General features: G+C 42.2%; 1 protein-coding gene across 1 annotated transcript in view; it reads right to left on the bottom strand.

Moving 5' to 3' along the window:
- Positions 1-455: 455 nt before the first annotated feature.
- The window catches only part of THSD7B (thrombospondin type 1 domain containing 7B), a 269,406-nt gene continuing 243,790 nt past the window's right edge, over positions 456-26,071 (bottom strand). The window contains exons 18-28 of the mRNA XM_005242364.3: positions 24,335-24,476; positions 22,804-22,919; positions 22,168-22,285; positions 15,622-15,767; positions 10,628-10,787; positions 10,117-10,290; positions 9,932-10,027; positions 8,755-8,837; positions 6,995-7,187; positions 3,339-3,426; positions 456-1,596 (exon numbers count right to left, since the gene is read on the bottom strand). Coding sequence (XP_005242421.2) covers positions 1,515-1,596; positions 3,339-3,426; positions 6,995-7,187; positions 8,755-8,837; positions 9,932-10,027; positions 10,117-10,290; positions 10,628-10,787; positions 15,622-15,767; positions 22,168-22,285; positions 22,804-22,919; positions 24,335-24,476 — 1,398 coding nt within the window. The 3' untranslated portion in view covers positions 456-1,514. The remainder of the gene's footprint in view (positions 1,597-3,338; positions 3,427-6,994; positions 7,188-8,754; positions 8,838-9,931; positions 10,028-10,116; positions 10,291-10,627; positions 10,788-15,621; positions 15,768-22,167; positions 22,286-22,803; positions 22,920-24,334; positions 24,477-26,071) is intronic.

Genomic DNA, 26,071 nt, shown 5'->3' with positions numbered 1-26,071 from the left:
TACGGAAGGAAACCGATCTACAACTCCATCATTTTTTCAATGAAACCGTAACATCCAAATCACTTTACAAAGCTGTGAATAGCAACGTAACAAGACCAGCATTGCCTTCTGCCCTAGTTATACCTTTCTTTCTCTTCCAATGATCTGCTCTGACGTAACTGTGGATTGAGAAGGACCGTATAGGTGCCAGGCTGGTAACAATCCTTCTCTTCCCTCTCGTTATTGGAATAAGCAGCAGCATTGTGCTAAAAATAAGACCAAACATTCTCCAGATCTGCAATTATTCTCTCGCCCAGTACTTGTCTACAATATTTCTTCCACTAATCGCTACAGCACAAAATATGCCAGAATTGTTTGAAATCCAAGTCCAACCTCAGACACAGTAGAAGGCTAATAACGAATGCTGTTTACACACATTTAATTCAACATACCAGAAGCAATTTTCTCACTCTCTTTAGCATTTTATTTGCTTATAAATACAAGTCAATACCACAAGATGGCACTTTCTTACTTGTTACACACACTATTATAAACACTTACCCTCTTCAAATGTTCCCAGATGTTTACGACATGTAACTTCTCAGTGGTTTCCAAACATTTATAAAAGCAAGACCTTCTACAAACTGCCTTTGTGTTTGATGTATATTAAATGAGGTCAGGTAATTAAATTCAAAAAAAGAATTTATAAATATTTCAGATAAGAAAATTTAAATACAAAAGTGGAGTTTGTATTAATTAAACTGAATAACAATTTAAACTGGCCATAATGTATCTACATGGTTTAATTTAATTTAAAATACTTTTTAAACAATCAAATCCTATAGCCATTCACCAAAACATCTATCTACTCAACTCTTTAAAAAATATTCTTGGTTAAGAAACCACCTATGCTTTTTCATAACAATCCTTATTCTGTCCTGTAGGTGGAAATGAAGCAAAATCATATTCCAGACTAGAAAACAGGATAAGAAGGAAGAAACTTTAAAAAACCTAGTAACTTCAGACACTTCAGCTCATTCTTCCTTGCGTTTCTCAAAATACATGATCCGGTTTTAAAGTCTTTGAACGAAATGTAAACGCTAGAAAACTCATTGTTGAAATATGTGAAGAATAAAGAACGCTGCACTAATATAGTGCATAATGATGCTGTGTCAAACTTGTCATTTACAGTAAATGTCACATTTTCCTCAGGATTGTCATGCCTTTTTTTTTTTTTTTTTTTACTAATTCCTTTTGATGTTTGTAGATTCTCTTAGGTGTTTTTTTGATTCCCATTGCTCAACAGGAAGAGATGCATTTTGTGGTCTCTTCAGAAAAGTTTCACAAGATACAAGTCTTTGACTCCATTTTTTTTAATAGAGAGGTGGCAAAATTTTAAGCTTGCAATACTTCTGTTCTGTTCTGCCCGGTATATTACACATCAGGAGATTCCTCAAAAAACTGAGAAGTCTGAGAGTTCCAAAAAAGAAAGCAGTTAAGGCAGTCGATGTCTACATTTGGATTCCTTTTTTATGTTACATATCAATGTCTCCGTCATAGGCTAAGGTTAGAGGCTTCTGCTGCGGAGGAGTGCTTTGATGCTGCTTTGTTTTTTTGCTGCAAGAAAAATATTTCAAGAGACAAAATTATAAGCTGTAATAAGCTCAGAAACCTCACCAAAACTCAAATATCAACGAAAAATCAACTTCCCACCCCAGCTCTTTCATTTTGCAACTAGGTGACACTGCAGTACAAGTGACTGCGTCCCAGAAAAACCACACCGACCTGCTTGTGTATGGTGATGTGGTGCAGACATACAGCCTGCCGAAAACTGGCAGCCAGCTGTGCTCTTCTTCTGGAGAGGAAATAAAGTGTATTTGTCTCCCCTGTCTTCTCACAGCTGACAAAACAAGGAACACCTCGCAGAAAAATTGAAATGTGAACTGTCTATGAGTGGGATATTCTCATTTTTTTCTTTGGCATGGTATTGAAGTAACAATAATTATTATTGAGAAATACATTTCCTCACCAGCCTTCGAGTGATGGAAAACTATGTAATGTTATTCAAAAAGTCCTCTGTATGCTCCATGGTGAAGCCACAGAGAAACGGTAGCTGCATGGCTGGGAAAATAACTGCATTGCCTAAGCAGCGTCCAAATGGTGTTTTTTAAGCTTCTAACTGAAGTGAGAGACTGAGGGGAAGACTAAGAGAGTGAGAGAGAATAAACTGATTTGAGATGAAAAGGGCATCGATGCTGTCAGGCCACAGTTGTGATGCTCTGGTTGCCTGCCCTGATCTGACAGGGGCTGGGGCAACTTGCACGGTTAACGTTTGTAAAGCCCAAGCCAGCTCCATGGTCCTCAGGGATAGCTCTGGGCCTTGCAGGACACATGGACATTGGCCACTGCTCCCTTTGCATCCACCGAGATGCATCGATGGCAGAACCTTTCCAAATTTTCAAAGCAGAGAGCACATCACTAGCCTGGGGCAGCGGTTGCTTTGGAGGGCAGACGTCTCCCTGACCAGTAAAGCCCACACTGGTGTAGACCAGGGCTTCGGTACACCCAGTACTCTACCAGCGGCTGGTAACAGCAGCCTTACCCACGGGACATATCTCCACCTGACATGTTCATCGCAAAAACCTATTTAGGGAATTCCTGAGCTGGAGCGTACATCCAGAACACCACAATTAACACCAGGAGACCCAATCTCCCGTGAACTGTTATGCCATCTTCAAATCCATTTATCTTCCTGGCACACACAGTCCCTGGCACCGTGTGAAAAATAAAATCTTTTGTTTATTTTAAACGATCATTTCATCAGATGCCTTCCACTTCTTATACTATGGGAAACAAAAATTCCCTAGCACCCTTTTCTACTCCATTCATGATTTCATAGATCGCTTTTGTATTCCCATGTCAAAAATCATTTTCCAAATGAATGCCCCTATTCTATTTAGTCCTTCCTTGAGCAGAAGCCAGCTCCTCGATCCAATCAGCCTCCTCACCTTTTTTTTTCAGTTTTGCTTTATTTTTTTTTTAAGAATACAATAAAAAGCCCTTTCTAATCCCAGAAGAAGTCTGCATAAATATAAGGGCCTATTGCTAACCAAAAAGAATCCTTTCCCTGCATGGTCACCATACCTCTTCACAACTACATCCGTTAGTATTTACAATTTGGAGCTTAAAACTACTCTGAGGCCAAATGAAGGCAGTTAGGTAATCCAAGCTCCATCCTTTCCTAAAGCCTTGAGGATTAAATCTCTGTAACACAGAACACTGTGATACATTTCGGATTGTTTAAATAAAAGCAAACTAGCTTTTATTTTATTGAAGGACAAAATACAGGTCATACTCACCACATCAGGTAGGATGTAAAAATCAGGAAAACTATGATGAGGAACCCGCCAGCTGATACTCCGTATACCCACATCTTCAGTTTACCATCTGTTGGAAGATGTGGAAAAAGGACAGGGGGAGAAAAGGGGAGAATAAAAAACCTTTATTCTAAAACACACAAATTCTTCAAAGATTAAGTAAAGAGAAAGCACACGAGCAAAATTAGTGGCGTCATTGCTGGGAAACACAGCAAGGTCAGGCTGGGAATAACCCATAAACCCCACATTTTTGACAGAAAAAAAAAATTCCTGCAAAAATCAATCATTTTAAAGACAAAAATCATAACTTTGGTAAGGAGTGTAGATTTTTCTCAACGATAACTGAAAATGAACTCCTCGTCTCAGCTTTCCAAAGCAGCATTATTTCATAACCTCTCCTCTGGCTGAGCTCCTGCAGTTCGTTACAGGCAGCCCAGGCTTACGGTGCGGCACAAGAAATACAACCTGGCCAGGCTCCTGCCTGTGGAAAGGAGCAGGGCACAAGATAATTGCAGTGCATTTGCCCCGGAGCGCCCGTGGCTGCTCTGGCAAAGGCAGCTCAATGTTGAGCTGACCCAGATAGAAGCGCAGGTAACACCCGATACGTTCAGCCTTATGAAAAGCGGACTGAGAAGGGATGGGATTGTTCTCTGTAAATACCTGGGGTCAACTGGGGTAAACACCAGTGAGCAAGCTACTTAGGGCTGAAAAACACTTGGGCAACAAACGGACATAAGTTCGGCTTAGAATAAAAACAAGAATACGCTTTGTAATAGTAAGAGGGATAAAGTTGTGCAAGAGCTTTCTAGTTGGGCCACAGGAGCCCAAGACACAGCGGGCTTTAAGACAAAGTAAGGCTCTTGACAGGACCGTTGGGGTTTCAAGGACAGAGGACCCCTGCAGGAACCCCTCCACGTACATGTGAGCTTGAGTGTGTTGAAACATATCCTTCTGACACAACATCCCAAAACACGTTATTTGGACAGGTCCTTAATTACAAGCTTTGCAATAGTAACAATAATAATTCTAAAAAGAGCAGCATTTCCATTTCTCACTCCGTTCTGGCTGTACAGCTTGCTCGGTGGGGAGAAGCAATAGCATTTTTCCCCATGCAGCAGTCGCCTGAGCTGATTCACATCAATAGAGCTGTTAATACATAGCAGAGGCAGGAATAGGAACCTGCCCGTGCTCACAGCCGTGGTTTGACATAGGCCATTTCAAACTCAGTCATGCGAGCGGGGAGTTACTTCACGGACAATCACCGAGCCTGTTTTACATTTTACGTTTGAATGATGAATTTTTTCAAAGGGAAACATACTTAATCAGATCCCATTCTTTCTCTTTTTTTCTTCCAGGCTTTGTGGAAAGGCTGAGTACCTCTCAGATTTTCTCTTCTCCTTGAAACACTTACAGCCTATCTCTCATGTGAGACAAACTTCATTTGTCAGGTCTGGGTTGGTTTGTTTTGTTTTTGTTTTTTTTTGTTTTTTGCTGAAGTCAGGGTATGAAATTTGTCACCCTCTCAACTGGAGATGCCCATGAAACATTCAGCAGTCCTGCAAAGGGACTGTCGCAGCCACAAAAAGGCATCCCACAGTGTCTTCTGTGAAGGCAGCCGGGCTCTCCACCCCCAACACAAAGGCATTGGACCATGTCATCCTACAATTTAAACACTGCTATTTAAATTGCTCTCAACTTGAAAAAAGTTCCTGTACCTGAACTCTGACCTCCCAGAGTGTTGTAAAGAAAGGAAAAACACAGCCTGATTCAAAATCAGCTCTGTGCACTCCTGCAGAGCATTTAGAAGAACAAAAACATCAGCCTCATTAAATCGTAATAAAATTTGTGTTCCAAACTGTAAACAGGAAGGGAAATAACAAATTAATTGGAGAAAGGCACGTATACTTTTACTGACAGATGTAAGTCCTTAGACGTACACAAATGTCAAGGACTATGGTACTGAAGGGCAGTAAATGCCATCCATACAGGGAGCATTCACCACAGACCTGCTATCAAGAGCCTAACTGGTAGGTAACAGCAGTTTACTGGCTCAGCTAGCAGTAATTACTGCAAACCCCCAGACTAATAAGCCTGACAGCCTGTTTAAGGGGAGTAATTACATATTTTGTCAAGAAGTTAGACAAAGGGCAGTGATTTCAAGAGCACCAGCCTTGAGCTGGGGTCTGAGGGGCACATACAGACCTAAGAGTTACCTGCAGGATGCCACGGGGTCGGTGATACACTTAGCACTCGTAGAACACATTTATACCTTTCCCATCTATTGTTTCTATAACACGTCTGCCCTAAAATTAAATAACACCATGTTCAGTAAAAGCTCCTTAGTCCCTATTTCTGTCTTGCAGTCCCTGGGGGAGAACTGGCTCACAGATGCTGCGCTGAGGTCAAGCCCACCAAAAGCTTTCAGGGCTGCAGCCTTGAATGCTGATTTAAAAAGAGGATTGCAGCATCCACCTGCACCTCTCTCCCTTATTCTAACCCCGTAAAGGTACCAGCTGAAAAGATGACACCTAAGTAAGACAGCCTACAGAGGGCCATGGATGCTGACAAAAAGGCAATTAACCCCAAACCTGTGACTCAAACTGCTGCTGAACTGTGTGGGCTTCTGGATGACGGGTTTGATCAAAAACCAGCCAACTTTAAAAGGCTTTGGACCAAACTCTATGAGCTCAGAGACTATGAATGCAAAGGTTAACTACTGTATGCAAATCAAATATGTAAATGTAACATTCAAAGTGTGATCACATATATCAGACAGAATTATGGCTCCCTGAATCCCGTAACAGAACCTTTTGTTACATGTTTTCTGAAGTCTTGTGTTCATTACAAACTCATAGGAAACAAATGCAATGTCAGGTAATAGAAGAGGGGCAAGACTGCATTGCCAGTATTTTAGAATACACCTTCACCTCACATTCTGAAGTCCTATTTGCATTTTAGAAATTTACTTTGAATAAATTAATCCTGCAAATAACAGCCAAAACGGTAATCAGCTATTACAGCTACAGCACCAGTCCTGTGAACCGGTCTGGCCACATCCAGTACATGGTTCCAACTGGGAAGCATTTTATAAGTGTGGAAGTCAAAGGTCCGCTTGGGATGCACTGATTTGGCACAGCAGCTTGCCTGCTTTTTGCCAGGTATTTTTTAATGTCTTAACTTCAACACTTTAAACGCTACATTTTCTACCCCCCCTTTTTTTTTTTAATATACTTTTGAAATATGGCAAGAAACAACCAATGTTTTCTTTAATGGAATCTTAAGTACTTTCTGCTCTGAATCTTCTGAAGCACTAGTGATCAATATCTTTCCTGGTCCAAACATATTAGTTCTAGAAACATTATCAGATAACAGTTCTAAGCATCCCCCCAATTCACATATGAGTATACTTTTGCAAAATATTATTGCTTCACTCTGTCTTTGCTATCTCTCAACATAAGAGATTGTGATTACTCTGTATAGGCACAAAGGAATGAAAGATGGCATGTGAGTTAGAAACTGGGAGGCTGCTCTGCAGCTCCCAGACACAATCTCTGATGTTACAATCTACAAAGCTTGTACCTTTCTTCTACAGAAATGCTGTAAAGACAATTTATTCCATTCATATTTAAGTTTTTCACCTGGATTAAAAGGTTGAATAGACCATCCTTTGAAAATGTCATGCATTTTTGAGTTGACAGGTTTATTTTTTCCAGCAATGGTCTTAACATCAGCTTTCTTATCTTCTAAACCTGGTACCTTCATGCAGTAATCCAGGAAACCATTTGATCTCATTATTTCTGTATATCCTCGCTCGCAACCGCAGACTCCGCTCTAGGCAATAAAAGGGAATTCAGTATTAAACCAAACAGCATCTTCTCGCAGACCAGTGCAAATCATAGGCAAATTATGAACAAACTGCAAGGTACACCCTGCACGTTCGACTTCACCACCACCAAACCAACCAAACCAGAAACCAGTGCCTGCAAACCCATTTCAGTACAAAAAGCCAAAATATATTTGGGGAATTGGCTGAATAAAAAGTCAGTAATTACAGAAAAGCCCAACATATAAACATTTTCATTTCACAGGCATATGTGGCTTGATCCAAATTCCTCTTGTCAGTAACAATTTTCTCATTGACCTGCTGGGCATTAGAAGAAATGACAAGAAAGAATCCCACTTCAGACCCAAACTTTCCCCCACATACTTCCACTCTGGTATTTCAAAGGGCGACCTCAAAGCAAGCTTGCTTTCTTACAGCCAAATAGCCACTGGATCAGTCTAAGCATTTTCTTCAAGAGGTTTCTTAGAAGTCTGTGGTTTGCTAAAAAATATACTCCATTTTCTGAATTTCTACTTTAAAAGCATCTTTTTTAGATTGTTTTTCTTTGCTAATTATCTTATAATTACAATGACTGAGGGTCTGATACCCTGGGTTACCCTACAAACAGGCAACTGATTTACAATCTCTGTGATAAGAACTCCTGACATCAGTTTTGTTGCCACAACATCCCCCACTCATTGACAGACAGGATCTTGAGCTTTTTTGGACAAAAGGTGAAGTCTCAAGAGTTTTTATAGCTAATAAATTCATGCTTACCCATCATTTTTATATTCCTGTAGGCTCTGAGCACTCTCTTGACCACCCCCTCAGCAGCCCTGAATTGCACAAGAGCTAGTTTCCAATGGTAATTCCGCAGCTGAAGCTGAAAGCCCTGGAGGCTGTTTTCAAAATATAAATAGCTAAACCCCAGCTGCCCCTGGCTACTTTAAGGGTTCTGGGTTTTATGCTTCGTCACAGTACGGTAAGGCATTTTGGGAAGCTGTCAGTCTGGAGCTCGGAATGGCAGGAAGGGACATCTGTAACCTCTGGGTTCATGTTTGCTCAGAGGCAAGGAACTGGAAGGGGCTCCCCGATTCAGCAAGTGTTGCAGATGCTCAACATACAAGCAAAAAAGGTCACTTCCAGGTTTTTCTTTAGAAAGGAGTATGGGGACAGTGGGATCACACTGCTACAGTTTCCCTACCTCACAGGGGCTTTCTGTGTCCGTGGAAGAGCGGGAGACAGCATACTCTTTTATCTCCTCTCTTACCCAAGTTTTAAACAGCTCATTTTCTACAGGACAGTAAAATAGCATTCAATGAAAATTAAACCAAGAAGTTCAAAACCCCCTCTACAGAACACAAGCAAACTCGTAACACCACATAAACACAGCATCACTCATCTGTGCGGGTTTACGGTTTCCTTTCAGACTGAGATTCCCACATCTTCCTCGAGGTGGTACCAGGGACTCACTAAACTATTTTCTAGCTCCTGGAATGCGTTTAAGATACAGAAGCTAATTGAATAGATTTTGCAGCGTTAATTTCTCAAACATATTCTGCAGCAAGCCGTTACCTGTGTGCAGTAGGAGAAGGGTTTTCTGCACGCTGGGCTGCAGTGCCGAACTTCTGCAGGTTTCATCTGAAGAGCACACCCTCCTGTAAAAGAAAATAAATCCTGAGTGCCTTCAAGGGCATGTTTTAAAATGTTTTTGACTTGGATCACCACGGTGTACGAAGTGCTTGCTTGCTTATTCTTATATAGTTAAATACTAGTGTATTGAGTGCATTAGCATCCTATCTGTAGGCACTGCATTAATTAATTTGCCTTAACAAGGCAGGGAATTATTATCATACCCATCTTGTTAATGGAGAACACAGAGATACAGATTTAAGCAATTTGCCACAGGCCACATAGGAAGTTGGGGACAGAATCAGGAATTATGCAGATGATCTGTGTCCTCATTAATGTCCTATCTACACAAGACTATGTAATCCACGTAACACCTTTGCCCGTCCTCACTTGGGGAAGTCTGTGTTTCTATAGGAATAAAAACATGTTAATGAGTTCTTACCTATTCAGCAACTTTTGCCACATTAAAATTTTGTTATTATCTTAACTACTCATTATAAATAGAACTAGATGAGAAGATCTGCATTTTCATTTCCACTCTTTCCTCATTCACCCTGAGCATATTGAGAGCGACCCGACTGATATGCAAGCCCTACTGCCTTTGCCAATCTCTTGCGGAGCTTCAAAGCGCTGACCATGAATTTCCCTTTTCATCCCACGCAGGCAGAATTTGTAGGTCACGGCAACAGCAGGAATCTCACAGTTTGAGTGATTTGAGATTCCTGCGTGTTGAATAGAAGAAGAGGAGGTACAGAAGCTGGGCTCTCTACCACGCATGTGATATTCTCTTCTGTTCTCCACAGTTACAGGAAGGTTGCACTAACAGCTGTGCAAGCCAGCCCAGGCAGCCCTTTTAGTATACGTACACTCATTTCTTCCCGTGACCAGCCCAACAGTAGGGGTAACTCGCCCAAATACTCTTATGTCATACATGTATGATGTTGACCCAACAGCAAGGCTGGTGAGCTCCCGTCTGTCTTTCCTACACACTGATCTGAACTGAAATTCTGGCGGTGTTAGGAAGGATGTCCGACTTCTCTCTGAGCAAGTGATGCAGAAGAAGAAAAACCTGGATGGAAACTTTTCATTCGTAATCGTGCATGGCAATTTGTGGACATACCTGTGACATTTATTCCATCTGAGCGCTGACACCACACCGTGCGTCTGTTGTCCTGCCAAAGGCTGGTTTTCCACAGGTAATCGTAACACTTCCCTCCTGCAATATCAGTACCAGTTAGCCTTCATCGTGCAACAAAACCAGAATAAACTCTTGAATGGGAAGAAGCAGCACTGCAGCCATGCTACCTGAGCAAGGCCGTGTTTCCATCGCTTGTCCAGAGCAGCTCTCCTGGTTCTCCGGGGACTGCACAATAAACGCCCTGGATCGAGACTGGCGCCCTGTTGTCTCGAAGCTCCTACCATTGATGCAGGTGAGCTCACAGGAGCTCCACTCTGACCACTCTGTCAGGTGGCAGTCACCTGTGTATTGAAAGAATAAATTACGGGTTTTGCAAAGGAATCAGCCTTAAAGGGATAAGGACAACCTAAGCACACAACAGCTTTAATAGTGAAGTACCCCAGTGTATCGCCCAGTGGTATGCAATACTCTGATTTTCTGCTTTGTGGGGATCTCATTTTTTTCAAAAAACAAAAGAAGCCTTTTTCAGGGTATCCAGAAACAGCAGGCTGAGCATTTACCTGATCTGCTGAGGTACAAATTTTTACGATGGCTGACAGGACCCAGAGCTATGGAAGCATGTCCATTTCAGACAGTTATCACAGGCAGAAATGCACTATGGCTTTCCAAAGACTTTACCTGGGCAAGGCACAGAGCACGGTAACTGCAGCACACTCTCTTTCAAAGGCAGCTCACCACATAACGCATTTTCTACGGGTTTGGATGCAGCAGAAACAGATGCATCGTGCACTACACATGTGAGGTTGCGGACTTGCAGTCCATCTCCACACTGTCCACCCTACAAAATGACAGAAGGGAGCAGAGACACACATCACTGACGTTAGCAGATGACAGAAGAAACGCAGTTGATTCCACGTAAAAAGACTCCAAGGATACAAATTTGGTCTTTGGACTGCAATAGTATTGCCAGTTATAGGAAGACAGATGGAGTCCTCCTCTGCACATCTCTACAGATGACCAGAGGCAGGGGCAGAGCCACACAGAATATGTCATAACCAAAGCAAGAGAAGAGGTGGGTACCATAAAAAATGAATACCATCTTCAAGCCTTTCACTAGAGCTAGTGAATTTACTGATGCTTAATTAGTGCCCAGTTACATCAGCACAGACATTTTTGGCTTCTCTAAAGAGGCTAAGAGCAGAGCCTCCTGTCCATAATGATGGAATGGCCATTTCCACTCACCTTTGACAGTACAGCCCAATAGGAGCACTTAGGTGGAGGAGGCTCCAACTGACTCGTCAGCCCAGTTCTGAAACACTTAGTCATACACCAAGCTACCTGCTGAAGAAGACTTCTTTTATCAGAAAAAGCAATATTGTTTGGCTAAAGCGATGATCAAGGGCTCAGGGTGCTGTAAGAGCTGAAGCACTGAGAGTATTTCTAGAGGCTGAAATTGTTTCATTCACATCTGAAAAACAGAGCTGCAATGATGCTTGAGGTGTACATCTTAACCCTGCGTGATGCTTTATGAACATGCACCCGAAGCCTTGCCGAAACAGCACTTTACATAATTCAGCAAATGAATCTCAAGAAGGAGGATGAAACATTGTTTTTATATAACCAAGGGAAGTGCTCCTTTGGATCACTTGGCAGTGGATTCTTTTAAAATAATGGACTTCATCTGCAGAACAGAATGGCTCCTACTGAGTCCATCCATTCAGCAGTGGGCTTCCTAGCAGGAATCTCAGGATTGGCTCTCCTGCACACATCTGGTAGCTTTTTCATATGCTCCATCCCTTCTATTGCAGACCCACAATGAAATGGAAATAAGAGCATAAGTAGCTGGATTTAGAGCAGTTGCTAATCAAAAGCATCTTAGAGAAGTATTAGTGTAGATTTACTATATGCAGCCAGATTCCAAGTTTTTAACACCATGTTTCACATTAGTCAGTGTGTTACTTACTGTTCCAAATTACTCCTTCACCGCTGAAACCTCTATTGCGGTCTGAGATTAATGGTGTGTGAATAACTCATGCAGCTGTCAATTGTGTTAGAGCTCTTAGAAATGGCTGGTGGAAACAGAAGACAATGTGGAGAAAATTCTCAGGGGAAATGGGCACTAACCAAAGTGCAGTATATTCCCAGCAAAAAGTGGCTCAAGGAATGACTAAATGACTGGACAGGACAAAATAAGTTTTTCAAAAGCTGCTTATTCTTCTACAAAAAATTTGTTAGTAATTCTTTAGGTATCAACATATAAATAATTATATGAATATCATGATTTCAATAGGTGAAAACAATACATATTTCATTCTACTATCATGCAATATCAGAAATACATTTATATGTTTCAGTGTTTAGAATAAAAAATAAATAGGAAAAAATTTAGAAAATAAACAACTCTCAAACAAACCCAAAGATAAAGGTTCGCTTTTCAACAGTGGCTTCCATCTGCTTGCTTTCTTTCAAGACCAGTGATGTGTTTTTACAATCAACTGAACACAAAAGATAAAATGTCATCCTGTCATTTACAGGAGGAGATGTTTTTTCGTATATCTGGTAAGGTCATAAGCAATGCAGGAGCACCGCAATAACTTCCTTATCATCTTCAAAATTATTCATGTCCCCAAAATTATACATTTGGAGATCTAATTAAAAGGTGTGGGAATCAGTGGAAGTTTGCTGCAGTGATGGCACACTGAGAATGCAGGGAATAGCTGCTAATCAGAGGAGAACTGCCAAGGAAACGATCACATATTCAAGACTCAGAGGATCAAATCCATATTATAAATGCCTCTTCCTTGGAAGATATGATCGTCCGAGGCTTGCCTAGAACCAGGATTTGCCTCTTCAGTTATGAGCTCCTCGTAGGAAATATGTAGGTATTTGGCTTCCAGAGGGGATTCCCTCCATTTGGCTGCAAACATTTCTGCGCTGACCCTCCGGAGGATGCAGAACACACCCTGGGTTCCCTAAACACAGCCTGGAGGTATGGGCCCCTCCACAAGCACCCACATGGAGCCTCCACCTCTCAATCCCCTTGCCCTGACCAACCACTGGTAAAGTAAGGAGCAGGTTTACACCAAGACTGCATTTTGACAGCCAGGTATTTTTTGAATTTAGCAACAGGCTAACCTAAGGCAACACCTGCACAAACCTCTCACATACAACACAGATAAAACAGGAGATACCAATCCTAATGAGATACTTTGCCCAGACATGTCTTTTAGAAAAGTTTTTTCTTTTCAGCTTTTGCTGGGGTTCATGCGTGTTCACAATTATTTTAGGTAAAGTGTTGACTGGGCAATGCTTTCACAGGTTGATGAGCATTTAATCAGGTAAAAGTCTTCTCTAATGAGGAAGCGCTGAGTGACCACATTTAAGGGAGTGCTTTTAAAACACATTAGAAAGGAAAGGTTCTTAGCCTTTGAGGCAGCTAGTTCCTGATAACATCTGGCTACTGATATTCACTTTGTGGAAAAATTCTGAACAGTGTCAGCCACTGCTATTTTTTTTTTTTTTACACTAATCAGAGTATATCAACTCCAGTAGGAAAATTATTAATGTAATGTAACCCTTTAAGGTTAGGTGTATTGACCATTTCCCAAATTCTGCACCCCTCCGAACGCCCCAGAAATGCCCCATGCCCACCAGAGGTGTGCCTGTGACGTGTGTGGTTACCTGGATGGCAATGCACTGATTCTGTACTGTGAAATTCAGCCACACAGAACACCTAGCAGGCTGTTCCTAAACATGCAGAAATCTCTCATTATTCACGTGAAGTTTATTTAGCATAAAATAGCCCTTCTGCAATTAAGAAATGCAGTCTCAGTTATCTCATAATACAAGGTAAAATGATTTAGCCTTATAATTAATTGTCCTGTTTATATTATTACAGGAAGACACTTTAATAGTATGCATTTTGGTCTTACCATAGGATGCATTTACCTTATCTCACAAAGCATCCTTGAAAACAGGACTTCTGAAAGCTTTCTTTAGAAGGTAAGCTTAAGCTTCTTTTCCAGTAAAGCACAGGAATAAATCACCCTGTATTTATGAACTACATTTAATTCCTAAGCACCTCATTAAAGAGAAGTGAACACGAATAAAAATGGCTCCTCTCCAAAACAAAGCAAAGGGTAGAGAAACTACATCATGGTAATTTAAGGAGAGAAGCAGGCTCTATCTCACTGAAAGTGTGGGATGATATCTGGGTTAGGGAAGGTGTGATTGCTTGCTTGGAGCTGGAATTTAGCTGGGTTCTGGATGCACACACTTTTAATCTGCATGATGTGCTATTTATCTGGAGTATACAAAAGCTTTAATTCAGCTTCCCTAATAATTATCAGCTATGTTAGCTCCTACGGTTGAAGGTCTCTTCCCTATTGTTTAACAGAATTTGCTTGCATTAGCTGGAGAAAGCATAGGCTGATGGTACCATTTTGTTGTATTTATGTTATATGTAAATAAATATGAGTGCAGTACATACAAGGACCATATTCACATCCCTAGCTGCAATGAGCTGTTGTTCAATATATAAAAACATTTCTCTTTCTCTGAACTTGGACTACCCAAAAACGATCATGCTCCAGATTTCATTTGTGAAAACCTGGGAAAATTCTGGGTGTCTATTCTGCCGCCCACAGTGTTCACTACACAGTCACCTACCACGTCTAGAAACCATGCAGGTACTCAAGGCATTCGCAGGGTGGTGGAGGGCAGAGCAGAAAACACAAGTCTTTATGTGCATTACTGGCTTCAGTCCCCTACAGGGTATAATGTGGGGAAGCAGCCACAGATCTGTGCACAGGTCCTGTCCCCTGGAACCAGACATCCCACCACCATCTCAGCAAAGCCGGCTTTAAGCAGCTCAAGTGGACTTCGCTCTGCCCCAGAAACATCACTGCGAAAGACTCAACTCTGCTTAAAACTGTGTTACCCACTAATACGTTTTAATGCTGGAAATGCGATTTAACAGATAAGGAGAGAGGGAAAAGAACAGAGGGGGAAAAAAAGGCACTTCAAGCCTGATGCAAGTCACTGGCAATGAAAAAATGACGGCTCCAGTGTCGAGCAGAGGTACTGAGCGTAGGTACAGCACATCACAACTGCACCCAGCCATTTCCAGAACACTGAAAAGATAGCCAGGCTAAGGAGAAAGAGAAACCATCACTTCACACAACAATTCACACCGCCGTACCGGAGACCTTGTGGGGAAAGACCTGCTACACAGTACTTAAAAAAAAAAAAACAACAGGGGGAAAAAAGGAAAGAAAAAAGCTAAAAAGGACTAAGCTCTCTTGAAATCTAGTGTATCTATTTTCTTGTAAAGAGTTATTTTATATAATTTAATTATAGGTCACCACGACTATGCCCACTCAAGCACGTTTACTCCATAAATCTCCTTTAATATATCTATAAGCTTGCAGTACTTGAACCCGTACTGCCATAAATCGTTGCTGATGGCTGGAAGACGAGGTACAGAGGTTTACCGCTGCTGAACTTCCCCTGCTTTCCTACGGATCTTACCAGCACCTTCAATAGCCACAAAGACAACTCCCACCCACCAACAGTGGCCTCCATCAATTCTGCCACGTAATGACTATTTTTGTTGTCGACCCTGGCCGCTCGGAAGGTGAGAAGCCCTCGGGGAGCGCTGGAGAAAGCCGTACCTGGACTCTGCAGGGAGACCACGGGCCCAGCAGCCAGCTGTAGCAGGGCTTCACTGGGCAGCTCCTGTGCTGGGTGAGCTGCTCTGGGCAGGGTCTGCCCTCGCCCGCTGCCCGCAGGACCACCGAGCGCCCACGCACCATCTGGCCTAGGCGAGGGGAGAAGACAGGACATGGTGAAGGAGACCAGAAGGAAGAAAGAAAGGCAGATTTTGTCATTTATCAGTATTCCTAGTTCATTTTCCAGCACTAAAATCTGTTTAAAAAGCAATTAATTGGGAAGACTATTTGGATAATATGGATGCAATTGCTAAGTCTAAGTGATGCAAGTCCCTGGTATTTTCAAACATTTTTTGAACACAGTTTTGTGTGTTTTCCAAATATCTTATTTGTTTATGCAACATATTTAAATACTTGACTAAATCCTGATTATTAAATATGACACAAAAATAATTCCTATGGCAGCATAATTTCGAACATTACACGTTCAATATGTTTCCAGAGATTTTTAACAAATGAAATTTTCTTTTTATGAGCAATTATGTGCATCTAATTTGAAAACTGCAAACACTGTAGTGGCTATTACCGTCCATAACCACTTCTGCCATTTCCATTAAAATCCTATTTATTATTCGTGCAAACTTCTTCAGCAACTGAATGGAAAAAGCAATTATGTTACTACTTTTGAAATAGTAAAAGTGAATATATTCATTAGTTACTGCAATTCCATTTCCGTCTCCTTTGCTGTACATTTATGTCCAGGAATGTTTTCACTCAAAATGTTTCAATTAGAATCCCAACTCCAATTAAAAAGAAAAGGGGGGGGGGGGAAGCCTTTATGCAATGGGACGCAGAAGATTGTGCCAGGGATACAGTTTCTGCCTTGACTTTCAATAGGCGTGGATTTGAGAGGCAAGTAAAAAAAAAAAAAAAAGTTCTGGGTAATAAGGGCACAGACATGCAAAAAGCCAAGGCAAGCAGTAATTGCCAACTCACTGAAAAGGAAAGAGATAACACGTTGTGGCGGAGCTCTCCCATTTGGATCGCAGTCAGCTAGCTGCAGTCGTGAGCAGAGGGTAGCCCGGGGGGGAGCGAACACCCCCACAAAGTGGGGAGGCTGCGATATCTAGCCAGATCCCTCTCCCAGCTATTTATACACATGCTTTTTAATTAACGATACTGCAGCTGGGTTTGAGGTACATCTCTAATAACAGTCATCGCAACTGTCTACGGAGCAGCGTTTCCAAAAACATTTTAGCAAATAAAAATTAAAAGCAGACACACCTGAAAAAGCTACTGACAGATACCTTAGCAAGCTCTCTTCCCTTTACAATGCTGTTCCCTTGCTCTGACCCATTGAATTCCATTTTTAAGCCCATTTAAACCAATTTTAAGACTTCTTTCTTTACCAATTCTAATAACCTGGACCCAGGGAGTTTGTAACAGAAATGATGATAAAAGCTCTTATCCACAGGACTGTGCATTCAGCCATCATGGGATCAGATACATTAGGAGGTGGAAAAAAATCCTACCAGCTGAGAGGAAAGGTAAAAAACTCCTGCGGTTCACTGGGGGTCAGAGCAAGGGAAGCAAACCCCCGCAGCCTGCCGCTGGCAAACCTCACGCAGCACCCCCCTGCCCAATAGACCAAAATTCGCTGTTCCTGTCTCTCCAGCACTGGACCAGATTTGCCGGTTTCTTCTTAATTCTGAATGCTGAGGACTGGCAAGCAATGGAAAAGGCTCTTTGGGAAACCGCGGGAAGCCCGCGGCCGTGGGTTTTTCGGGATGCCCTGGGGCAGGCGGCTCAGAGCCGCCAGACACGGGCTCCCAGCCCGGAAAAGGAGGCCTCCTAAGGTTAAAAAATCTGATTTCATTAGGAAGGACTTGCAAGCCTGAAGCATTCATCAAGCTATATTAATTAATGAAATAATTTCCTTTCATACACACTGTTTAACATCTTTCTAGCAAAATATAAATGGGAAGATCATTGAATAGAAAACACGATTATCCTTTTAAGAGGAATTAAAAACCGCTCTGTAATTATTTACATTTTATTTTCCTACAGCTGGCTATCCAATCCATTTAAACTCACTACATTCACAACGGTCAGCTGGTGCTTGACTCATTTAGCCTTTCGCTTTCTTTGTATATTGTGAATAAGTCAAGAAAGAAAGAAATTCCACTGATATCTTTCTTTGCCCAAGCACTGTGGTGAGTTTTGGCAAGATCTGATTTCTTTTTCTCACTCCACAACATTATCTAGGTGCTCAGTTACCATCTAAGTAGCAGAAAAACTCCCTGTTTTTACTTTTTAAATACCTTATCCTTTGCTGCCTATAGAGAACAGAATCTCACCATGTCTGAAATTAATTTGCTTTCAATACAAACTCTGGAAGGGTCAAAGCAATCCTAGCTATTTCTTTAATTTCCCAGTGAATTTTCCTTTAATTTCCCAATGATTTGGCCACATCTCTGATTCCTTTGCTCTGCAGTGTTAAATGATACAAAGGTTAAGAGAGAAAGTGTGATGAAAATTGAAAATAAGTATTTCTCCATAACCTCAAATTTGTCTTTAGTTTAGAAACGGGGGAAAAAAGAGGCTAGTCTTGTTAATGCTGGTCACTTAAAATTCTGTTTTGCATCACCAGCTAAAATTTCTTCTCATAAACATAGGAACATATTTTCAAATCAGAAGAATAAGATTTTTTACCCCAAAAAATCCATTGCCATTCCTTGCATTTTATCCCCACAAAGTGATGTGTTGCGGCTGAAACCAAGATGATTAAAATTCCTGCTAGAGTTCATCCCAGTCAAAATCACTGACACGTCGTTATCTGTTTGATGAGCATGAGCAGAGCGTAGAAAACAGCCCTATCAGGCAACCACAAGACGAGAGCATGGCTCAAGTTACTTAAATAAAGCTCTGAAGGTCAGCTTAGGTCAAGTCACAAGCAAACGGGACTGGTGATAAATGAGGCTTTTCCCCTCCTTCCCAGTGCCAGTCCCTTCAGCAGGCACTGGGGCATCCACAGCTCAGGGAGAGGTTCTGGTGGCCTCTCTTCCAGCAACGTCTCCAGCACCACGAGACTGGACCTTGCCAAGTTTGAGTAGCAAGCGAGAAAAAGTCACGAAAGTTTCTTCTTCAGAAGGCAAAACCAAAAATATTTTCCCAAATTGGCACTGAAGCAATGGAAAATGTAACCACCACATTTTTCAGTCGTGCACATCCCTGTCCCCACCCTTTCCATCCCACAGGTCAGTCTGGTGTTGGGGTGCACATCTCTGCAACCTGCTACGGTCACTCCCGGGCTCTGAGGACTGTGCAAGGCATGGCAGTGCATTCAGCCCTAGGTAATTCCGGTAAATCCCATAATTTATCAGATGAAGTCAGCTTTACAAGTGGAAAAGCATGGGTTTAGGTGGGTTTATACTATTTAGCATTCCTGTTAAGACAACTTGGGAGAAATCATATGGGATTGGAAAACGTTTACGCAGAAAAATTCAGCATCCTCATGTATTTATTTGCCTTAACAAAGGAAATACAATTTGCTGGGGATTATCCTTACCAAACACCTTCCCAGTAACTCTGATTCAGGCCGTGGGAGCACCATCCATTAACGCAGTACTATACATCTTTTCATAGCAGTACAGCAACTGATATGAGGAACCCTAATATATAACCCACCATCAGCCTAAAGCCCTAACCAGCATCCTGAACAGATGCTGCCCAGAACTACAGCTGCAACAGGCAAATATCAGTTACACATCTCCGTAGGCTCAGTGCAGGCAGGAAAGAGAGATCTACTTTACTCATCATCATTTATAAAAATCAATATATTCGCCTTTGGCTGCTCTGTACCAGTACCGTATTAGCTGTCAGTGCCACATATACAGCAGTGCCGCTTCATGTTTAAATGCATTGTTCCATAAAATAAAAGCTGAGCAAGAGAAAGGTACCATCCATTAAAATATATCACAGCAAACCACTATTGGAAGAGTTGGACAGAATAAAAATGTTAGCAACAATGCTCAAGTTAAGAAACACATGAAAACATAAATCTGGCAATATTAAAATTTGATCGGAATGATATTTAAATAATGTTTGGAATCATTTATGGTACTTCAGCAGGCCCTTCTCACGCTCTCCTAGAAAAGTCAGAAAAGCAGAATATTATTGTGAGGGGAGCCAGTAACGGCGCGTACAACTGGTCTGCTGTGAATTATTTCTGAGAACTGTGCATTTAAGGCCCACGTTTTAGCTTTATCAAACAGTGCTCAATTACTTATTTGGCAAAGGGAAGCTGAATCAGTGTTTACTACAGCCAATTCCCACAGCTCGTTTATTGTCATCCTTTGGTTTTCCCTCTCTAATTGGACACTTCATCCTAGTCTCACAAACGCCTCTGAGAAACTCATGATGATTTCAAAGGTACTGCAGCCTATGAACCTTCAGGTAGGAAACCCTCACTCGATTCATCTGTGAAGTACCACCTGTAGATGAGTACATAATTAACGTCTTCTCTGTTAATACCATCATCAAGTAGTATTTATAATCAACTGGCACTGGGTGAAGATCCTGAAATGATGGTATTTCTGTTGTTGGAACCACACAAAGGCCACAGCCACAGGACAGGTGCCAAGGTCCCTCCATCACAGACGTTTGATATCAGAGTAGCTCCACACTTGACGGCTTCTGCAGCAAAACCCAGATCAGGACTGGTGCTGCAGCAAAATAAACCACGCACTTGGAATAACCTGGATGCAAAGTACTTCTGTTTCATTGATGTTCATGCTTTGGGATGAGATTCAGAAGAGTCTTGGGTTCCTGCAAAACCATTCAAACGATAGAGAAGGGCTGAGCAAAACTTGACTTCTTGATGATATAATTGTTAAGTCACATTTCCCAGCTGCTTAGCTGCTGTAGGTTCACAAAACGGTATCTCCAACTTTTAGATTGTACACGACAACAGCCTGAACAGTATGAGCCAGCTCTCCAGCCAGCAGTATATCACAGTTATGGTCTCTAAGGACCAGAAGATGACCCATAGACTGAGCTGAGCTTCAGCTGGACCGTGTGGTTCAAGCAGCCTTAATGAGGTTTGGCACCTACAGCCAGGACACTCACGCGAAGGTCTGCTTCAGCAGTGCACAGATGTTTCCAGTTTTCCTCTGCAGAAGCCCAGCTTCGATTTAGGGCACTGAAGTAACTGTTTGCTCCTTACATGCACTGGCAACCATCAGCTCTTCAACCAGTCTTTAGGATTTGCACAAGCATGTCAGGATCAGGGGCAGAATACAAGGCATACCTTTATCCAGCACACCCCTTCGCAAACTAAGCAATGTAAGAGCTCAGGGTGGAAAAACCTTCAGGCATTATCTAAGGTGAGCTGCATCTTAAGCATGCTAAAAGGCATAAAGAAGTTACCACCTGTTTTTGCACCGTAACTCTGTTTATTTTAGTAAGTAATTGAACTCCCCCCAAAATAATGTAAGTCTATTCAGCAACATGAGCATTAATGCTTCAAACTGGGTTTTGAAGAGAAAATAAAATTTGGAATTAATAGTATTCCTAGTGTGTTGTTAAAACACTGGCCATGAATTATTCATTTCTGTTAAGAAAGCACTACTTTACAAAAGGGCTAAAAGCTCGGCAAAGAAAGAACATCACTAATCCAAATATTAAGCTTTTTCTGTAACATTCTTTGATCTCTAAAATCCATCTGAAGAAATCACTTTATGGAAGTTAAGAGCTTTTTTCTTTTTGACCTTAAGTGAATTTGATTCAAATATACATTATGGCTCTTGAATCTTAAAGACCATTAGCTGTACATCTAATGCACGTCAGAAGCCTGGGAAGCTTATTTTGAATACAACCTTCAACACATTTCCTCATGTCAATACTCAAAGGGGGTTTTAATCACATAAAGTTAAAAAAAGGTCCTAATCCTTTCACTTTCTGCATGCTGGTGAGCACTACTGGCTATGGAAAAACTTGCTGGAGTTACTGGAGTGATACATTCAGAGACCTGCGGATACAAGATGGAGACAGAGGCACTTACTAAACGATGAAAAATAGTTTAGTGGTTTTTCTTCAACGGGATGTAATTATGTTACTAAAAGTAACTTCAGCAGAAGATTTGTATTTATGTACCTGTTCCTTAAGAATCCCGTAGCTCTCCCCCGCTCTTTGCTAGCTCTATGTACTCCCCCTGTCCCAGGGGTTAATGTTTCCTATGACTGAATTCTGAGAGTTTGAATTAATAAAATGATCCCCCAGGCATCTGTCTACTTGTTTCCTAAGTTGCATTTTCACTTCAGAATACTTTGAAAATAGCCTGCTTTGTTCAAAAAACCCAACAAAACAAAACAAAAAACCTCAGGACCTTGAGGGCATCCCAAATCACATCTGAAGGGTTCGGTGAGGCTGGGGAAGGTCCCCGCGCGCCGTACCCCTGCTTGAGGGTTGTGTGAGCCTGCCAGGGGCTGGGGGTCCTGCCTGTGCCACCTTGCTGAGGGGTGGGGGGGAAGGAGGCAAGGGGGCACTCACCACCAGCGCCGCACGTGTGGGAGCACTGCGACCAGGCTGACCACGCTGAGAGCTGGCAGTCCACCGCACACCCCACCACACACCGGCTGCTCATCTGCACGGGCTTCTCCAGGTGAAGCTGTGAGATGACAAGGAAACGGAGGTGTCAGTCTCCCCAGGCCCCCGGCCGCCTCCTGCCAAGCCAGGTAAACGATAAGTGGCAGCGGCTGCGGTGTGACACCGGCATCACTGCTCACGGGGAGTTCTGCCAAGGGTGCAATTGGTGAAAGCGGTTTCAGTGTTGAAGCATTTCACGTCAAGTCCCTCAGCGTTTGGGTCTTGCTCTGAAAGGACAATCCCAGTCTTCTAGCAGGGCAATCTCCCTGGGCACCAGCTTTGTTGGAGCCACCGGGATGGTGCGGGGCTGGCAGCTGTGCTCCACACATTTGAGTCGAGGAGTGACACCACCCACTAACCCCCCCGGGGATGCTTCATTCCCCAAAGCACTCAACTGCTGCACTCCCAGTGCCAAACACAACTTCTCCCCTATTTATGGACCATGTCCTGCTGTGGACCAGAAGGCACCAGCTTTCTGGAAACAAAACAAAGCACTCCGGGTGTTCCCCTGCCCCATGCACGCGTGTGTACCGTTCTCACCCTCCGGCAGAGCTGCATGCTGACGGTGGCCCCGTCGCTGCGCTGGCAGCTCAGGAGGCGGCGACGCTCCCCATGCCCGCAGGTGGCATTGGCACCCAGCTGGCACCCGCTCCAGCCTGCGGACACAAAGCAAAAGATGCTGTGCTGCAGGTCAGCACCGTCATTCGGTTTTCACAGCTTTTTACTCAACGTGCAGGCTACCTTCGCCTAAGGCAGAGCTGCCCCGTGTCAGGGCATCCCACACACAAGAACACATACAAAATAAAGTTCTTAAACCTCAGTGAGCCTCTCAGAGGAGGAAGCACTCACTCTGCTCTCAGATATCCCCTCAACGCAACTGGTACATCAGAGTGCACAGAAAACTGTTAGACGCTGATAAAGTGTATCAGTTCAACCCAGTCGGCACAGTTACAAGACTGTATTGTCTGAAGTAAAATTTCACTTTGATAAAGTCGCTGGGGAAGTTTCTGAAGCGTAACTCTGGTTTCACCTATTCCTTGTCTCAAGGCAAAGCTTTCCATTATTTAAAACTAAGCCCTTATACTCATGAAATAAAAACAGTGCTTCTAGTAGAAGAAAATTCATATTACTTGTCTGAAATTATGATGGCCAGAATACAACTAAACTGAAATAAGCCTTAAAACACCATTTAAAACAAACAAAAAGCATAACACAACTACAATTTCCATATACCACCAACAAATAGGAAGCATACAAGAGGAAAACCTATTAACTTTGTGTCTTCCACCTCTGATAAACATCAACATGTAAATGTTCTGTATTTCTGAAATGTGATGATAAAAAAGGCATCATCTCGCTGCCTGTGTGTTTCTGCGGCTTTTATTTCAAACAGGCTGAGTTTATATTCAGATATTTTATCCTGCTGTGTTCTCCCTTTCCACCAGCCCCCAAACTCCTCTTAGATCTCTCTCAGTTTTTCTCGTTTATGTGAGCTGGTCAAAACGAAAGGAATTTTCCCTCCCCCCCCCCCCCCTTTTTTTTTTTTTTGTTAGTTTGTTTGCAGCAGATCTAATTGCTTCTAAGGTCCTAAATAATGCATTTTGCTCTGAATATCCTACACCCACCCACACAACCCATATTGCTTCAAACCCAACTTTTCTTCATATTATTTGCTTCACCAGAATCACGCGGATGACATTCTTTTAACTGGATTTTTGTAATTAATTCTCTTGATAACCCACCAAAAGGAGGAGATCCCACTTAACCTGTTTTGTTTCCAGTGTACCTGCAATGACAACTTAAATACAAAAATTGTGCATTTGTCCACTAACCTGTAAAAACTCAAGAATGTAATTAACTCTTGGAATCAGTGATGACTACATGTAACATCTTTTAATGTCAAGGCTTTAACCATCACCACAAGCAAACATAACTTAAAATACAACTGCAGAAAGCCTTTAAGGAGCTGAATCTTTTATACAGAGATACTTGGAAAAGCAGAACGTCAATTTAATGTGTATTGTAATTGCTGTCACTTGATTCTAAGAGTATACTGGAAAGTTATACTTACCTGTGAGATTGTACTGATAGTGGAAGCAATTTTGGTTAAGAATACATGGCTTCACTTGTGAATCTTCAGGGCAGGGCTTTGCATTGACAGAAGACCTTAGCACTTGTCGAGTTCGGGTTTGCATAACATTCGGATCACACACCTGTATAGAAGAGTGATGGACAGTACAAGAGACGCTTGTAAATCATACAGATACCAACCGCCTGCGGCTGTTACATGCACATCCATGGCCATAACAAGACACTATATAATCACACTGCCATTCTAAAGATACTTAAAAGCATGTGAAAGAAATACGGTTCAAAGGTAAGGATCAATGTTACTAAAAGTCATCTTTTGTCCACCCTGATTTGGCAATTTTAGGCACTCCTATACTATTTATTTCTGTATTTTTTTTTTTTTAAGGATCCTCGGGGACAACAGCACAAAGACAGTGCCATTTTGCCATGTTCTACTTTCCACCTCTTTCCAAGCCTTCTAGTAAAATGCCATAACACTGAATAACAGGACAGGATTTCTGGCACAATTAATGCTTTTTTTTAAGCAATAACTGATGTTCCAGCAAAGCTTTCAGTTTAGGAGGGACATTTGTAATTGCTTATCAGTTTATGAAGCTGACAACAAGACAGGATGACTTTTCAAAGAATGTGATACAAATACTGATGTCCGAGTGGCCATAAACCAGGATTTGCTTGTTTACATTTGTATGTAAATATGAACTAACTGAGGCAGTTTTTCATTTGTGTTTGTATATCACAGGCACAAAAATTGTTTTCAGCAGCCCCCCATCCTCGCTCTCTTAGCATTGTGGCATGGGGCTGTTTTGTTTTCCATTTTGCTGCAGACTTAGTGACCAAACGCTTTCAGCCTTCCAAGAGACATCCCCTTTGTGCAGAGGAAAGCATCTGCTCATCCCCACAAATCCCCCCCAGCTGCCCCCTGCTCACCCCTCCTCTGCAGCGCAAGAGAGCTCTTCTCTTTGGCTGTCACACAGAGGTGTCACCCAGCTCTGCCTACACATTTCTTAAGTTTTTCCCTTGGTTTATTTAACTCGAGGCTATAGCATAAGCACTAGCTGGGCCATGGGGAATGTGGTGCCACTGCCCCAACCCCAGCTGTTGCGCTTGTTTCTCGTGCCAAGGAGAATTTTTCCTGTTTCAGGAGGAAGGAGTTCCAGCACCAAAGATTAAACGTCTGTGACACCAGGCAAGGCTAAGGTGAAGAGCACTAAGGATTGCTGCTTTGTTTTGTTAAATGAAATCACAAAGTGTCAATAAGCTTATCCCGAAGCCAGGGTGATTTCTGTACCTGCAAGGCTGGAACAGAAAAGCAGCCCCAAGAGCAGGGGCTCTGACCCACCGAAACTCCGCAGAGCTTTCCCATAATCTGGTACAGTGGGAATGGCTGCATGGAAGTGGTCACAGCAAACCTAATGGAAAAAAATCCCTACTAAAGGTATTCACAGCCATTTCCCAAACAAGATGACCTATTTAACTCCTAACAGTCCCTCATTAGGACTAAAGATTGCTCAGGAACAGCAAAGAAAACAAAAAAACCCAATGCATGCACGAATACATTTTCATAAAAGCTTGGGAATTTAAACCATGATTTTTCTACAGAGTACTTTAATTACAAAAAATAACTAACAGTTTAAAACCACAGGCTTATTATCATGCAACAAACTGCCTGCACAGGTGAAAGTATGGATAATTCCTGTATTGTGAATATTAAAGAGAA

Source organism: Falco peregrinus, chromosome 8 (genome assembly GCF_023634155.1).
Source record: "Falco peregrinus isolate bFalPer1 chromosome 8, bFalPer1.pri, whole genome shotgun sequence".
Taxonomy (NCBI): domain Eukaryota; kingdom Metazoa; phylum Chordata; class Aves; order Falconiformes; family Falconidae; genus Falco; species Falco peregrinus.
Note: the sequence above shows the minus strand (reverse complement) of the source record. Positions and strands in the feature narration are given on the sequence as shown.